At 36.4% G+C, this 13,991-nt stretch overlaps 1 protein-coding gene across 1 annotated transcript in view; it reads right to left on the bottom strand.

Moving 5' to 3' along the window:
* Positions 1 to 13,991, bottom strand: part of LOC101896102 (paired box protein Pax-6-like) — a 122,455-nt gene that overhangs the window by 54,238 nt on the left and 54,226 nt on the right. Inside the window, 2 exon segments of the mRNA XM_059128681.1 lie at positions 10,043 to 10,144; positions 10,261 to 10,352. Of these exon segments, the coding sequence (XP_058984664.1) occupies positions 10,043 to 10,144; positions 10,261 to 10,352 (194 nt within the window).

Here is a 13,991-nt window from a genome sequence, read left to right as displayed (position 1 = left end):
TCGTTCCAAATGGTGGAGGGTATTCAAAGTTCGGCCCGGCCGAACTTACAGCTTTTATACTTGTTCATAATTGGTAATAGGACACAGTGGTTTGTGTGCAATTATCCTTTGACATCCTAATGAATCTTAAACGCCATCTGGGCATTCTCGTCCTCCAGAACCACTGTAAAATGTTATTATTTTTTCCGTTGTCATTGAAAAAACATAAAAAGGATAATTTGTTTTTGCAATTTCGTTGTCGCTGTTGTTGTTGTGCGAACACATCCAACTAAAGAACCGCTAATGAACGCTTTGCCAGCAATGCACTACTGAGGAAATAACGTGCTAAAGAGCTTTCCGTCAAAATGCTCGTCTCGAGAAAAATAAAAACAGGAACCCTAGATTATGTCGAAGTAGTGCATCCTTTTTTTCTCGAGTAGTGTACATGTGCATGTGTAGGTGTGTATGTGTGTGTGTGGGGCACTTGTAGTGGGCACGTAATGCCGCTGCTTCAAACATTTTGTGTTAATTGCATTTCTCTGCCTCCATTCGTTTCTCTTTTTTTTTGCCGTTCCGCTGAACATAAAAATAGACAGAAAACAAGAAACCTCGACCACTTTAACAAGTTTAACGAAAGAGTGAGGAAAAAATGGAAGATTTTTTTCTTTCTGTTTTAGCTTCAATATGATTTGTTTGCCATGACGTTATTGCAAACCTTGAGAATGGGTAGCTGACTTCATGTGTCTCTGTGTATGTCCGGCCACGTAGGTGTATTATAGGCTGATGAAGAAATCTAGTCGCCGCTCATTTGCAAATGTCCAATAAATTTTAATAAGCATAATTTTACAAAATGTTTTACGCGAATAATAAACAAATTAGCCAAAGCTTAGCAGAATTAGAAACCAAAAAAACGTATCATTCTAAATTCGGCTTGGCCGGACTTGATTGTTGGGGCTGCTCACTTAAAATTTTGAATTTTCTGAAAATTGAAATTTACATCTTTTATTATTTCGCGTTTGTGCGTTTGTGTATCTCTTTCAGATCTCTTCTAATGGAAATTTAAGGCCGGCATCGGATTACTGTGAGCATGAAAACGGGGAAAAAAATTAAATGAAGATACCTTTGTTTTAATGAGGTGTTTTGTCAGACATTGACGTAACGTCTGATCTGCATACGTTTAAGCCAAATGGCCACAATTGGCCATTGGTCGAGTAATGTGAGGTGAGTGAATTTTCTTTATTGGCTTCTGAGGTCTGATACAATGTCATTTACCACAAGAGTGTTATAAATGTATACATCTTAGAGATCAGATTTCTTAGTAAATAGCGAAAATAATATTTTTTTAAATAATATTCAAATTTTTAATAAGATTAGACTTATGTCCAATTGATACATATTAATGTGACAAAAAATTGACCTCAAAATTAAAAGATATAAAATACCCAGGACAAGCAATAGCCTGCTACTTCGTTAGCGAAATGTCCACCCTAAAATTATAGATTCGTTCCAAGAAGTACAGGGTTTTGTATACTATTCAAGTCCTTTTTCGGTTTACCTTTTACACGAAAAAATTCTTAAAAAAAAAACAATTTTCTTGCCAAAACTATTTCAACGTCTTTATATGTAAACCCAAGACATCAACACAGATCTTAATATCAAATTGCGGGATACCAGCTCTATACATTCACTCAATACCAAATTTTGTAACATTTAGTACTATTCGTATAAATTTCGTATCCTTGGAAATGATTTCCACATCACAATGCTACACACCAATAGTTGTCGCAATATAACATTTCACGGTTTCTGTCCTATCCCTTCACCCCATTTCAAACTTAGCTCCATTTTAGTAAACTTAGTACCATTTAGTACTATTTTAGAACGCATTTCCAAACCACCGCCAAATCTCAAAAACAGATACACATAATAATACAAATATGAAATTTCAGAATTGTATATCTATCCGTTCGCCCAATACTAAATTTAGTACCATTCAGGTTTTGTACAATACCTCCATATGCCTAGGCTACACACGAACAGCGGCTCTAATACAATACCAAATTGTAGCAAATATAGAACTATTAAATAATTTTCGTGCGCTTGTAGTACAGTAGTACCAAAACCACTTCCATATTTCAATCCCACATGCCAACATAGACCTAACTATTAAATTTCGGGATTGCAGCCCTATCCCTTCACCCAATACCAAATTTAGTACCATTTAGTACTTTTCATACAAATAAAGGACGCATTTCCAAATCACCGCTACATCTCAAAATCAGATACCATCAATACCCCAATGCCAAATATAGTACCATTCCGCACTTTTCGTACAATTATAGTACATATTTCCGAAACCTTATGTTCAGGCTACACACATTAATACCGACCCTAATATCAAATTTCCGAATTTCAAGCACTATCTCTCCACGCAATACCCAATTGTACCAAGTATTGTACTATTAAGTACTTTTCGTGCACTTGTAGTACACATTTCCAAAACCACCTCCATATCTCAATCCCAAATGCCAACAGAAACCTCAATACCATATTTTGGGATTCCAAATCTGTCCCTTCTCCCAATATCCAATTTAGTACCACTTAGTACTTTTCGTACAAATATTAAACGTATTTCCAAACCACCGCCAAATCTCAAATACAGATACCATCAGTAATCTAAATATCAAATTTAAGAATTTTATATCTATCCCTTCACCCGTTTCCAAATAAAGTACCATTTGGTACTTTTCATAAAATTTTAATACACGTTTCTGAAACCGCCTCCATATCTCCAGGCTTCACTTGAACAGCACCTTAATACAAAATTACAGACTTCAAGCACTATCTTTTCACCCAATGGTACAATTTGGTACCATTAAGAACTTTTCGTGCACTTTTAGTACGTATTTCCAAAACCACATTTCAAAAACTACCTTTATCACAATTTCAGATACCAACAGAGACCTCAATATCAAACTTATTTTCTAACATTGATTTTCATACCAAATTTTAGGTTTCTAGCTCTATCCGTTCACATAATACCAAATGGTATATATGTATATATATACAATTCTAGAAGTTTATAACAATTTTAGACTTTTCCTAACCTTAGCGTTTGATTTTTTAAAAACCAAATTCCAAATTTCAGAATTCTAGCTCATTCCGTTTGCCCAAAACAAAATTTTACATTTGAAGTATTTTCCGCACCCTTTTGTTACGAATTTTCAAAACATCAGACTTATCACACGACTACTAACCAAGACCTATCCTCGAGCAGAATTTCAAGATTCTAGTCTGATCCTTTTCGTCTGAGAGCTGATTCTAGATGACTCAGTAAGTCAGTCAGTTCTTTTACTACTCTTTTGAATGTGCAGATCAAGCGTTACTCATATGTACACTTTCGTACCCATTTTGGGCGAAAGATATCTTATATCGTTTTATAATACCCAAGCTGATCTCTTACGAAATTTCAGAAGTCTAGGTCTAATTGTTCTTGTTAGGTATTTTAGTAGTTCTTGTGTCTTTTAGTAAAATGCTCTGAACCAGTTCTGCAACACGACTTTATTTGTCATTGACTAACCTACATACGTACAAGATTTCTAGTACTTTCAGTACTTTTCGAACATTTTTAAAACCAAATTTTTAAGACCCGTTTATTAGGTCGACCCATTCTTATAATAACCATATGAACACTTTTGTATCCTTTTATTCTTACGCCATTTGGTTTTCCATAGAGGGTCCCGGCTCTCACCTATGACTGAATACTAATGATTCAAATTTTTTTTGTAACATTTTACGAATTCTAAAAACTATTGTTTACCAATCTTCATACAAAAATTTCGAGTTGTTGCTCTTTCCATTGACCTTATACCAATGGTAAGATACTTAGTACGTTTTAGTACTTTTTTCATGTCTTTTTAAGTAAAAATTTCCAAAATTCGAAGTAATGTTAACCCTGCATCATTTTATCCAAACTCTAAGTACCTTTTACAACTTTCCGAAGCTTAGTACAAATTCCGAAAAAAATAGTTTTATGGTAAGTAATATTAAGTACATTTTGTACTGTTCGCACACTTTAGTACAAATTTCCAATAAAATTTTAAAATATAATTTTGTATTTCATGGACTATCCTAGCACTGAATTTATTACGATCAATACAATTTGCACATTTTTTTTGGTACCCTTTAGTACATTTCGTACATAATACATAAAATTTTAAGATTCCTGCTTTAGCTGTCTTCAGATGATCCTTCGCAATTATTCCATAGCTCTACAATGGATAATAGACCTTCTTTAGGCTTTCTATGGAGAGAAGGTTTCTAAATTTTGAAAGACCAAAAAAATTTTTAGAGGCTTTGGAAGAACTTTCCTTTAAGGATCTTCTATTGAGAAGAGTCTCTTTGAAGGTCTTTTGTAAGCAGAGCACATTTTAAGGGCCTATTTTTGTCCTTTATGGGCTTCAGAGATTGACGAAAAATTGCAGATATTTTATAGACAAAATCCAATTAAGGGGTTTTTATAAAGGCAGATGGATTTTAAAGGGACCTCTTCAGATAAAATTCCCTTGTTTCATAGACAGACCACCTCAGAAGAGACCTGAAACGACATTTTGTATATCTGGGACAATTTGGATAGATTATAGACAGAACACCCATTTTTTGTTATTTTTTTTTTTTTCTATCGGAGTCCTTAAGTAAATCTTTTGTATATAGAAGACCCTGGAAGATCTTCTGAAAAAACCCCTTTTTAGGTTGGTTGCGAACGTAAAAACCTTCAGGCCATTAATAAACCAAATTTTGTATGCATCACCACTCTTTCAAAATATCCTCTTTATTTGTTTGCTTTTTTTTTTTGAAATTCAATTTCAATAAAAATTTCCTTTCTCCTTTTAAAATATTAGCTTTTCGATTTAATTGCATCTACAACAACAAATACATTTTCTTTTTGTTGTTTTATTGCTTTAAATAATAAATAAATTGCATGAAATTTGAAAAATAAAAATGGAGAGCATTTTTATTTTTTCTTAAAAGAACAACTTTCATAAATCATCATCGTCTCAGCATTTATAATGGACGAGTTGAGACGCCAACGCCGAGGTGTAGCAGCAGCAACAGAAACATTAACAAAATTGAATATTCTTCAAAATACCGGAGACCGAGTTTGAATAAAAAAAAAAACTGAAAAATCCTTTTGATCAGAATGCATGACATATTTTAAAATAAAGAAGAAAAGAAGACTGAGATGGAAAAAACGAGACTCCAATCCATTTATGAGTCCTACAAAAGGACATGCAGAATAATAATAACAACAAAAACTGGCAAAACGGGATGTCTGTGTGTGGGGGAGTGAATGTGGTGGGCAGACAAAACGAAAGGGTCGTTATGCTTGATGGCAATATGAATGCATAATCCGAGTGGTCCACAAGCAACCAAAAAAAGTGAACAAATGAAATTTGATACAATTTTAGAATTCTTAACAAAATAAATGTTGCAAATGTATTTGGATTTTATTTTGATTTTTTTTATCACTCAGCCCCTCCTCTTTTTGAAGTATTTTCTTCTACTTTAAACTAATCCTTAAACATTTTGTGGCGGCCGGAAAGTACTCAATAATAATTTACTTTAAAAATATTATTTTTATGTGATCAAGTCATCTTTGATTTTGTATTTTTCTTTTTTCGTCAAGTTAGCCTTGACTTTCAGTTTTTGGTATTTGGTGACAACAAAATAATTTTTACATTTTCTAGAGAGTTCTATTTTGTCTTTTGGAAATTAAACATTAATTTTTTAAAAAAAATTAAATTGTTGTGGTTTTATTCATACCAACGCACAACAAATTGGTGACCCCGGACAAAAAATAAGAACAGCCAATTGAACGGAAATCAGACCTACTAATGGCAACCACCGCTACAAATTCTGGACCATCAATGGAAGTTTCGCGAGTAGCTGTGAAAGCTCCACCATTTTGGCGTTCAGACCCGCTGCTTTGGTTTAAACAAATGGAATCGCAATTCATTATGGCTGGTATTACGCAAGATTCCACAAAATTCCATACCATTGTCGCATCTATTGAAAGCAGTATTTTGGAGAAGGTATCAAACATCATCGTCGATCCTCCTGCGGAAAACATGTACGACAAGCTTAAGGAAAAACTTATTAGCAGTTTTTCGGATTCAGAGGAGAAGCGTCTCAAGAAGCTTTTGACTAACGTTGAACTTGGAGACAAGAAGCCTTCAGAGTTATTATCCGAAATGCGGTCTTTGTCTCAAGGTAAGGTTTCAAACGACATTTTGAAGCAGTTGTGGATGCAACGTCTTCCTTCACAAATGAAGGCGATATTGTCAGTTAGTGAAGATAGTCTTGACAAATTATCAACGATGGCCGATAAGATTGCGGATAGCAGTGAATCGGATGTGTGCAGCTTTTATCCATCGAGCACTCGTTTAGAGGAAATTGAGAAGAAATTGCAAACGCTCTGCACGCAGATAAATTCCTTCAGGAAGTCAAGAAGCCGTAGCAAGTCATCATCATCAAGGAATAGACGGTCAAATTCCGGAAGCAAATCAAAACCTTATTGTTGGTATCATTTCAAATTTGGGGAGAAAGCCAGAAAATGTCTTGCTCCATGCAATTATAAGCCTCCAACTTCGGAAAACTGAATGGTGCACCATCTTTGGTGACGGATGAGTGTACCCCAGATATATGTCGCCTGTTTGTTCGAGACATTAAATCGAAACCAGGTATTTAGTAGATACAGGGGCAGATTTAACGGTATATCCTGTGTCGCAATCCATGCGAAATCAACCTCCCAGTCAGCTTGTTTTGTATGCCGCAAACCAAACTCCGATTAGGACATATGGTACAAAAACCCTTTCCATAGATTTGGGAATGAATCGATTGTTTAAATGGAACTTCGTAATTGCTGATGTACAAAAACCTATTATTGGATCAGATTTTTTGGGGAAATATGGACTACTTATCGATATTAAGAATAATACTCTTATAGACCCCCACACCAATTGGAAATGTAATGGTGCTATAGCAAGTGTACAGGATTCCGCTATTAAATGCATTTCGAGATCATCTCAATATACGTCATTGCTGCGAGAATTTAACGACTTAACAAAGATTAATTTCAAATCTAGAGCAAAACATTCAGTTAAGCATCATATCGAAACTACGAAAGGTCCACCCGTTTTCAGCAAACCCAGACGTCTTCCACCTGAAAAACTACAAATTGTGAAGAAAGAATTCGAGGAAATGATTCGTCTTGGTATTTGTCGTCCATCAAATAGCAGTTGGGCTAGTCCGCTACATATGGTGAAGAAATCCAATGGTGAGTGGCGTCCATGCGGTGACTACCGTGGTTTAAATGCTCGCACCGTCCCAGACCGATACGCAGTTCCACATATTCATGATTTTGGTGCATTGCTGGATGGTAAGACAATTTTTAGCAAAATTGATTTGGTTAAAGCTTACCACCATATACCAGTGGAAGAAGAAGATATAAAAAAGACAGCAGTAGCAACACCGATTGGAAATTTGAATTTACTAGGATGGCATTTGGATAGTGCAACGCTGCACAAACATTCCAACGATTTATGCACGAGGTATGTAGAGACTTAGAATTCGTTTACGTTTATATAGACGACATTCTCGTGGCATCAGTAAGTGCGGAAGAACATCAAAATCATCTTAGAAGATTATTCGAGAAACTGCGCCAATATGGTTTAACTATCAACATCGATAAAAGTGTTTTTGGAGTTGCGGAATTGGAATTTCTTGGGTATCTCGTAACAAAAGAAGGGTTAAGACCTCTTCCTAGCAGAGTTCAGGTAATACAAGCATATAAGAGACCCAGCACTGTCAAAGATCTTCGTCGTTTTCTGGGTATGATAAACTTCTACAGACGATTTCTACCAGGTGCTGCAAAGTCGCAGGCAATTTTACATAGCATTTACAACGCCAATGTGAAGAACGATAACAGCGATATAACGTGGACTGAGGAACGGACACAAGCTTTCGAAAATTGCAAGAAAGAGTTGGCAGACGCAACATTATTATCCTATCCATGCGAAAATGCACCAACATCAGTTTGTGTCGACGCTTCCGATTTTGCCATGGGTGGTGTCCTACAACAGTATGTTAGTGGTGAGTGGAAGCCACTAGGATTTTTTTCTAAGAAATTGTCGCCTGCTCAAGCTAAATACAGTGCATATGACCGTGAATTGCTGGCAATATATTCCACTTTGAAGCATTTCCAGTATTTCTTGGAAGGTCGTCAGTTCTGCATTTTTACGGACCACAAACCTATAACATACGCTTTTAAACAGCGTCCGGAAAAGGCATCTCCACGACAACTTCGACATCTGGATTACATTGGGCAGTTCACAACAGATATACGCCATATCAGTGGTAAAAATAATGTGGTGGCCGATACATTGTCGCGTGTGCAAACAATCAGAACGCCCCATTGCATTGACTTTAAAGGACTAGCAAAAGAGCAACAATCCGATGAAGAATTGCAATCAATATTAAACGGCAAAATGTCCGGTCTACAGCTAAAACTTATGAAGAATGAAGGATTTGAGATTTACTGTGATGTATCAGGCTCTACCATCAGACCTTACGTAACACCATCATTTCGAAAGTTAGTTTTTGATACTATTCACGGATTGTCACACCCTGGAGTTAAAGGTACAGTCAATTTAATTCGGTCACGTTACATCTGGAAGTCATTAAAGAAGGATGTGAGCGAATGGGCTAGAAGTTGTATCGAGTGCCAGCGATCCAAAGTTCACCGTCATACGAAAAGTGAGTATGGTGAATTCAAACCACCAACTCAACGTTTCAAGCACATCCACATAGATATTGTTGGACCATTGACGCCATGTCAAGGTTATCGATATCTCTTAACTTGTATTGACAGGTACACGAAATGGGCAGAAGCAATTCCTCTGGCAGACATTAGGGCTGAAACAGTAGCCTCAGCTTTTGTCAGTCTATGGATTTCACGATTTGGTGTGCCATTGGAAATTATTTCGGATCAAGGTAAACAATTTGAGAGCAGATTATTCAGGCAACTTGCGAAATTATGCGGATCAAGAGTGAAACACACAACACCTTATCATCCTCAGACAAATGGATTGGTAGAACGATGGCACAGAACTTTAAAATCAGCTATAAGATGTACAAATAGTAATGACTGGGTAGGTGCACTACCGCTCATCCTACTCGGGTTACGAACCCGAATTATCACCGATACTGATGTATCTCCTGCTGAAATGGTTTATGGAAGTAGTTTAGCTTTGCCTGGAGAACTTATTATTGACACACAGCAGCTTTCAGATGAATCTGATTGGATAACATTATTCCGGAACAAGATGAATAGTACAAAGCCAGTAGTTACAGGATGTTACAGTAGTAACAAAATTTACATCAACAATCAACTGAAAACATGTCAATATGTTTTTCTAAGGTATGATGCAGTGAAGAAACCGTTACAACCACCATACACAGGCCCACATAAAGTTGTTTCAAGGAACGGAAAAATTTTCAAGATTCTTGTTGAAGGAAAAGAGAAAGTAGTTTCTATTGACAGATTGAAACCGTGTATATTATCTAATGAATTCAACAATCAAGGACAAAATCCAAAATCTGTAACAAAGAAAGTTCGTTTCGCTGAATGACAACGCTGGAGGGGGAGTACTGTGGCGGCCGGAAAGTACTCAATAATAATTTACTTTAAAAATATTATTTTTATGTGATCAAGTCATCTTTGATTTTGTATTTTTCTTTTTTCGTCAAGTTAGCCTTGACTTTCAGTTTTTGGTATTTGGTGACAACAAAATAATTTTTACATTTTCTAGAGAGTTCTATTTTGTCTTTTGGAAATTAAACATTAATTTTTTAAAAAAAATTAAATTGTTGTGGTTTTATTCATACCAACGCACAACAATTTCATGCAACTCATATTTCTTTTGCCTTCTTCATTCGCTTTTCTTTTGCTTTGAATTACTAACAAAATATCCTTTGTGGTTCATATTCTCTAGCTCTCACTCACCTGTACACGAGCTTCCGTAAGATTAATTTTCATTGCCAAATCTTCACGTGTGAAAACATCCGGATAATGAGTTTGGGCAAATGCAGTCTCAAGTTCCTCCAACTGCAACAACAATAGCAAAAAAGAAAAACAAAGAAACACCGATTTAAGTGAAGTCAAGTGTCGTGGAGAAACTTTTCAGCTTTAAAAGACCGTAAAAATATTTTCACATCAATTACCTGTTGCAGTGTAAACGTTGTACGATTTCGCCGTTGTTTACGACGCACAAAAGTTTCATCATGTATGGCAGGATGATACGAATAGCTGGTGTCTGTAACAAAGGTGAGAAAAATTTCGAAAATTAGAAATCATCAGAGGAAGAAAGTTTTTAAGCGTTTTTAGATTTTTTAAAGGATTCAATGTATTGGGGTGGAATTTAAAAAAAGTTTATATATATTTTTTTTCTAAAATATGTATGAAAATGGTTTCGACATCCTGGAACAATTTTTGGTTTTTAAAAATTTTCCTAAATATTCTTCTATTGAAAAAAGTTAAAAGATTTCAGTCGGTTTTCCGACAGTTGTATACCCTCAACCAAAGCCCGTTTACATAAATATTTATTTTAATAATCATCAAAGCCCAGACGAAACGACTGAAGCTAGAATCCTGAAATTTCGGGTGACGGTCACTATTGGCTCGAGACTGCATTTTTTTTTTTTGGGCTTCCATTGTATTTTACGAAGCAGTAGAGCTAGAACTCTTAAATTTGGAATCAGGGTCACTGTGAAGTTTATGATTGATGTACCAAAGGGTTTTTGGAAATTCGCACCATAAGTGAACGAAAAGTACTAAAATGTACTACATTTGGTACAATTTCGTATCATGTGAACGGTTAGATATAAAAATGGAATGGGAATCAAGTTTGAGGAGTAGAGTTGATATAAGGAGGTAGTTGTGGAAGTGTGTACCTTTGTATACAAAAAGTACTCAACGGTACTAAATTGAGTACAATTTGAATTTTGCGGAGAGTAGAAGGAAGTTTTCGAAATTTGTACTTATGTGCATGAAAAGTACTAAATGATCTAAATTTGGTGCAATTTTGATTTGGGCGAAGAATTCTATTGTATTTTTGAACTGAGGAAAGAGTAGTTTTGGAAATTCGTACTTAGGTGTTCTAAATGGTACTAAATTTGGAAAATTTAAAATTTGGTTTTGAAGAAGAGCTCGGATTAAAGCCATTGAAATTCCAAAAAGTGCAAGAACTTACACCGCAATAGAAAGAAAATAGACTCAAAAGAGCTAAAGAGTTGCTTCAATTGACCGAAAGTGGTGAACTGCCGAATTTGGTTTTCTCTGTCTCCGATGAGAAAACACTCTTTGTCCTGCGGTTTGTAAACAATCAAAATGATCGAGTTTACTTGCCAAAGAGGTCAGCTGAAAATGTGCACCTTCGGTTGGCCACCATAACTCAAGCACCGGCCATGGTGGTGATGTGGGCTCTCTACTCGTATTAATCGACGGTGACATCAGAATAATTCCGAATATTATCGCTAAAATATTCTGGAGGGTGTTTTAAAACCCTGGGCACGCAAACATTTTGGCGCAGACCTTGGACATTCCAACAGGACTCAGCACCATCGCACTCAGCGCACACCACCCAAGAATGGTTACAAAATGAGGTTTCTCGCTTCATTTCTAGCGCACAATGGTCACCAAAATCTCCGGATACCAATCCGTTGGACTATTGTGTCTGGAGTATTTTGGAAAGCTAAAGACACTAAAAAATACCAAAGTGTCGATCACCTCAAGCAAGCGCTTCGCCGGGAATGGCCAAAACACCGCAGAGAAACATTCGGGCAGTGTGTGGCGGTTTCATTGGCCGTTTGAAGGCCATATTTCGTGCCAAAGGTGACAAATTCGAACAAATCTTAACTTATATTAAAATTTGATGCTATTTCCGATATTTTTTGCTTTCATTCAATAAAATTTAAAGAAGGAAATATATAACAATTATGGCGTTTGACTTTGTTGCTGTTTTTTATCACACCCTGCAATGTTACCATGTGCTAAGTTTCAACCAAATTGGGTACTCCCTTCAAGAGTTATCGAACATACCAGCCAGTCAGCCAGACAGACGGACGGACGGACACCCCTAGATCTACTCCAAATGTTCGAAAAGGATATAGAGTCAAAAACCCTTATTGTTATGAGGCACGATTTAGTTATATGTCTAAGGGTATAAAAAAAACCTCAGTCCTTGCACCTGACACCTCATGTCCTTAAACCGACTTTTTTCTGTGGAAAAAATACCTCATCTTCATTTTGGGATTTTTTTTTTACAAAAATTGTTCTCAGGAATTGAGGAATTGTTTTGGTATCGGTTTTTAATGCCAACTATTTTCTATAGAAAAATCTTTCCATTTTTTTCTGTAGGAAAAAATACCTTATTTGTGTGAAGTCTGAATTTTTCTATAAAAAACATTGCAATTTCTGAGGCCGGAGGTTTTTTTTATAGTAAAGAAAAATCGTTCTCCCATTTTTGTTTCATTAATTGTGTATAAATAACTTGATAACTTGTTGTTTTATTTACAAATAATTAAATCATCACTGCTTTTGAACGCACTCCCACACACACATACACCTACATAAAAAAAATACAAACTCCGTCCATCAACTGTAACAAAATTTCATATCCTTATTTGCTCATTGTACATAATCTCCGAGTTACCCGGGGTAAATATGGCCGGTGTAATGATGGTAATGAGTGGCCAGCAAACACTCGCATTGGATGATGGCCGGTGATGACCTTAGGCTTTCATTACCAACCTTAAACACAATTAAAAATGTATATTTTTCACCTCCCACCAGGACGACGGGGTAGACAGACCACCAGGTTATGGACATTAGCAACAGCTCGAATTTTTATTTGGATTCGTTGTGGGGGTTGGGGGATGGTTAAACCACCTTCCAATAACCTTCCACAAGAGAAGGAAAAAAAGTGTTAACATTTATATTTCATCACCAGCATCATCGTCATTATAAATTTTGTGCTCTCGTTGAACTTCTCCCCGGCTCGTGCCACTCGTGCTGGCAAATTTCGGACTCTATGCGAAATTAATTTTCAATTTGTTTTAAATAAATAATGAGTTACAAATTGCAAAATTTAATTTTAATTTTCTCTGCTTTTTGGAAGGCTGCAGATGTTTTCACAATCCAATATGGCCAACACTTGTTTGGCCTGGTTTCAGAGGAAGCTGAAAAGAGAGTGTGTGTGTGTGAGAGAGAGAGGCAACCAATGGGGCCGGGGCCGTAAGTCAAGCATAAATGAGTGGCCCAGAAGTGAAGGCATGTGTTTTTGTTTTTCTTCCTCGGTCACTTGTTACCAAAAAGGTCCAACTGCTTCCCCACAGTCTTCTGTGGCCTCTACTGGCTACCATTCTGCTCTTGTCCTGATGATTACAAGGAAGCTAATGTTGTTTGTGTTCTTTTGTAATTTTCTGTTAAACATAATCCGATTAGAGATTTTATACATTTACAAACTCACACACACACACTCTCCATGTGGAGCTGTTGATATTTTATTTCGTTTTTATTTTGTGTTGGTTTGAGTAGCGAGGAAAAAAGTTCAAGCTGTTGTCCCACTTAGCAAGCATTGGCTATATTTCTGCCATGGCGGATTTCCATTAAAAACATACTTTTAACTCCTTTCCTCGCTCGGCCTCTTCGAGTAGAGCTGCCGCCTCTGTCCGCCTTTGTCCCCAGGGAATCCCTAATGCGCAGTAATACTGTTAGCTGCCAACAGCTACTTGTGTTGCTGTTGTTGTTGTTCTACGACTTTTTGCCAAATGAATGAGTTTGAGCAACCGAAAGCTCCGAAGAAAGCCAGTCGTGTGTGAAGACATAGCAAATGTAGCTATGCCTAAAACATGGCTACGGACCCAGATGCTGACTTAACTGTCAACTGCTGGCA

The sequence above is a fragment of the Musca domestica genome, unplaced genomic scaffold (assembly GCF_030504385.1).
Source record: "Musca domestica strain aabys unplaced genomic scaffold, Musca_domestica.polishedcontigs.V.1.1 57, whole genome shotgun sequence".
NCBI classification, from domain to species: domain Eukaryota; kingdom Metazoa; phylum Arthropoda; class Insecta; order Diptera; family Muscidae; genus Musca; species Musca domestica.
The sequence above is the reverse complement of the archived record's forward strand: the minus strand, read 5'-3'. Positions and strand labels throughout refer to the sequence as shown.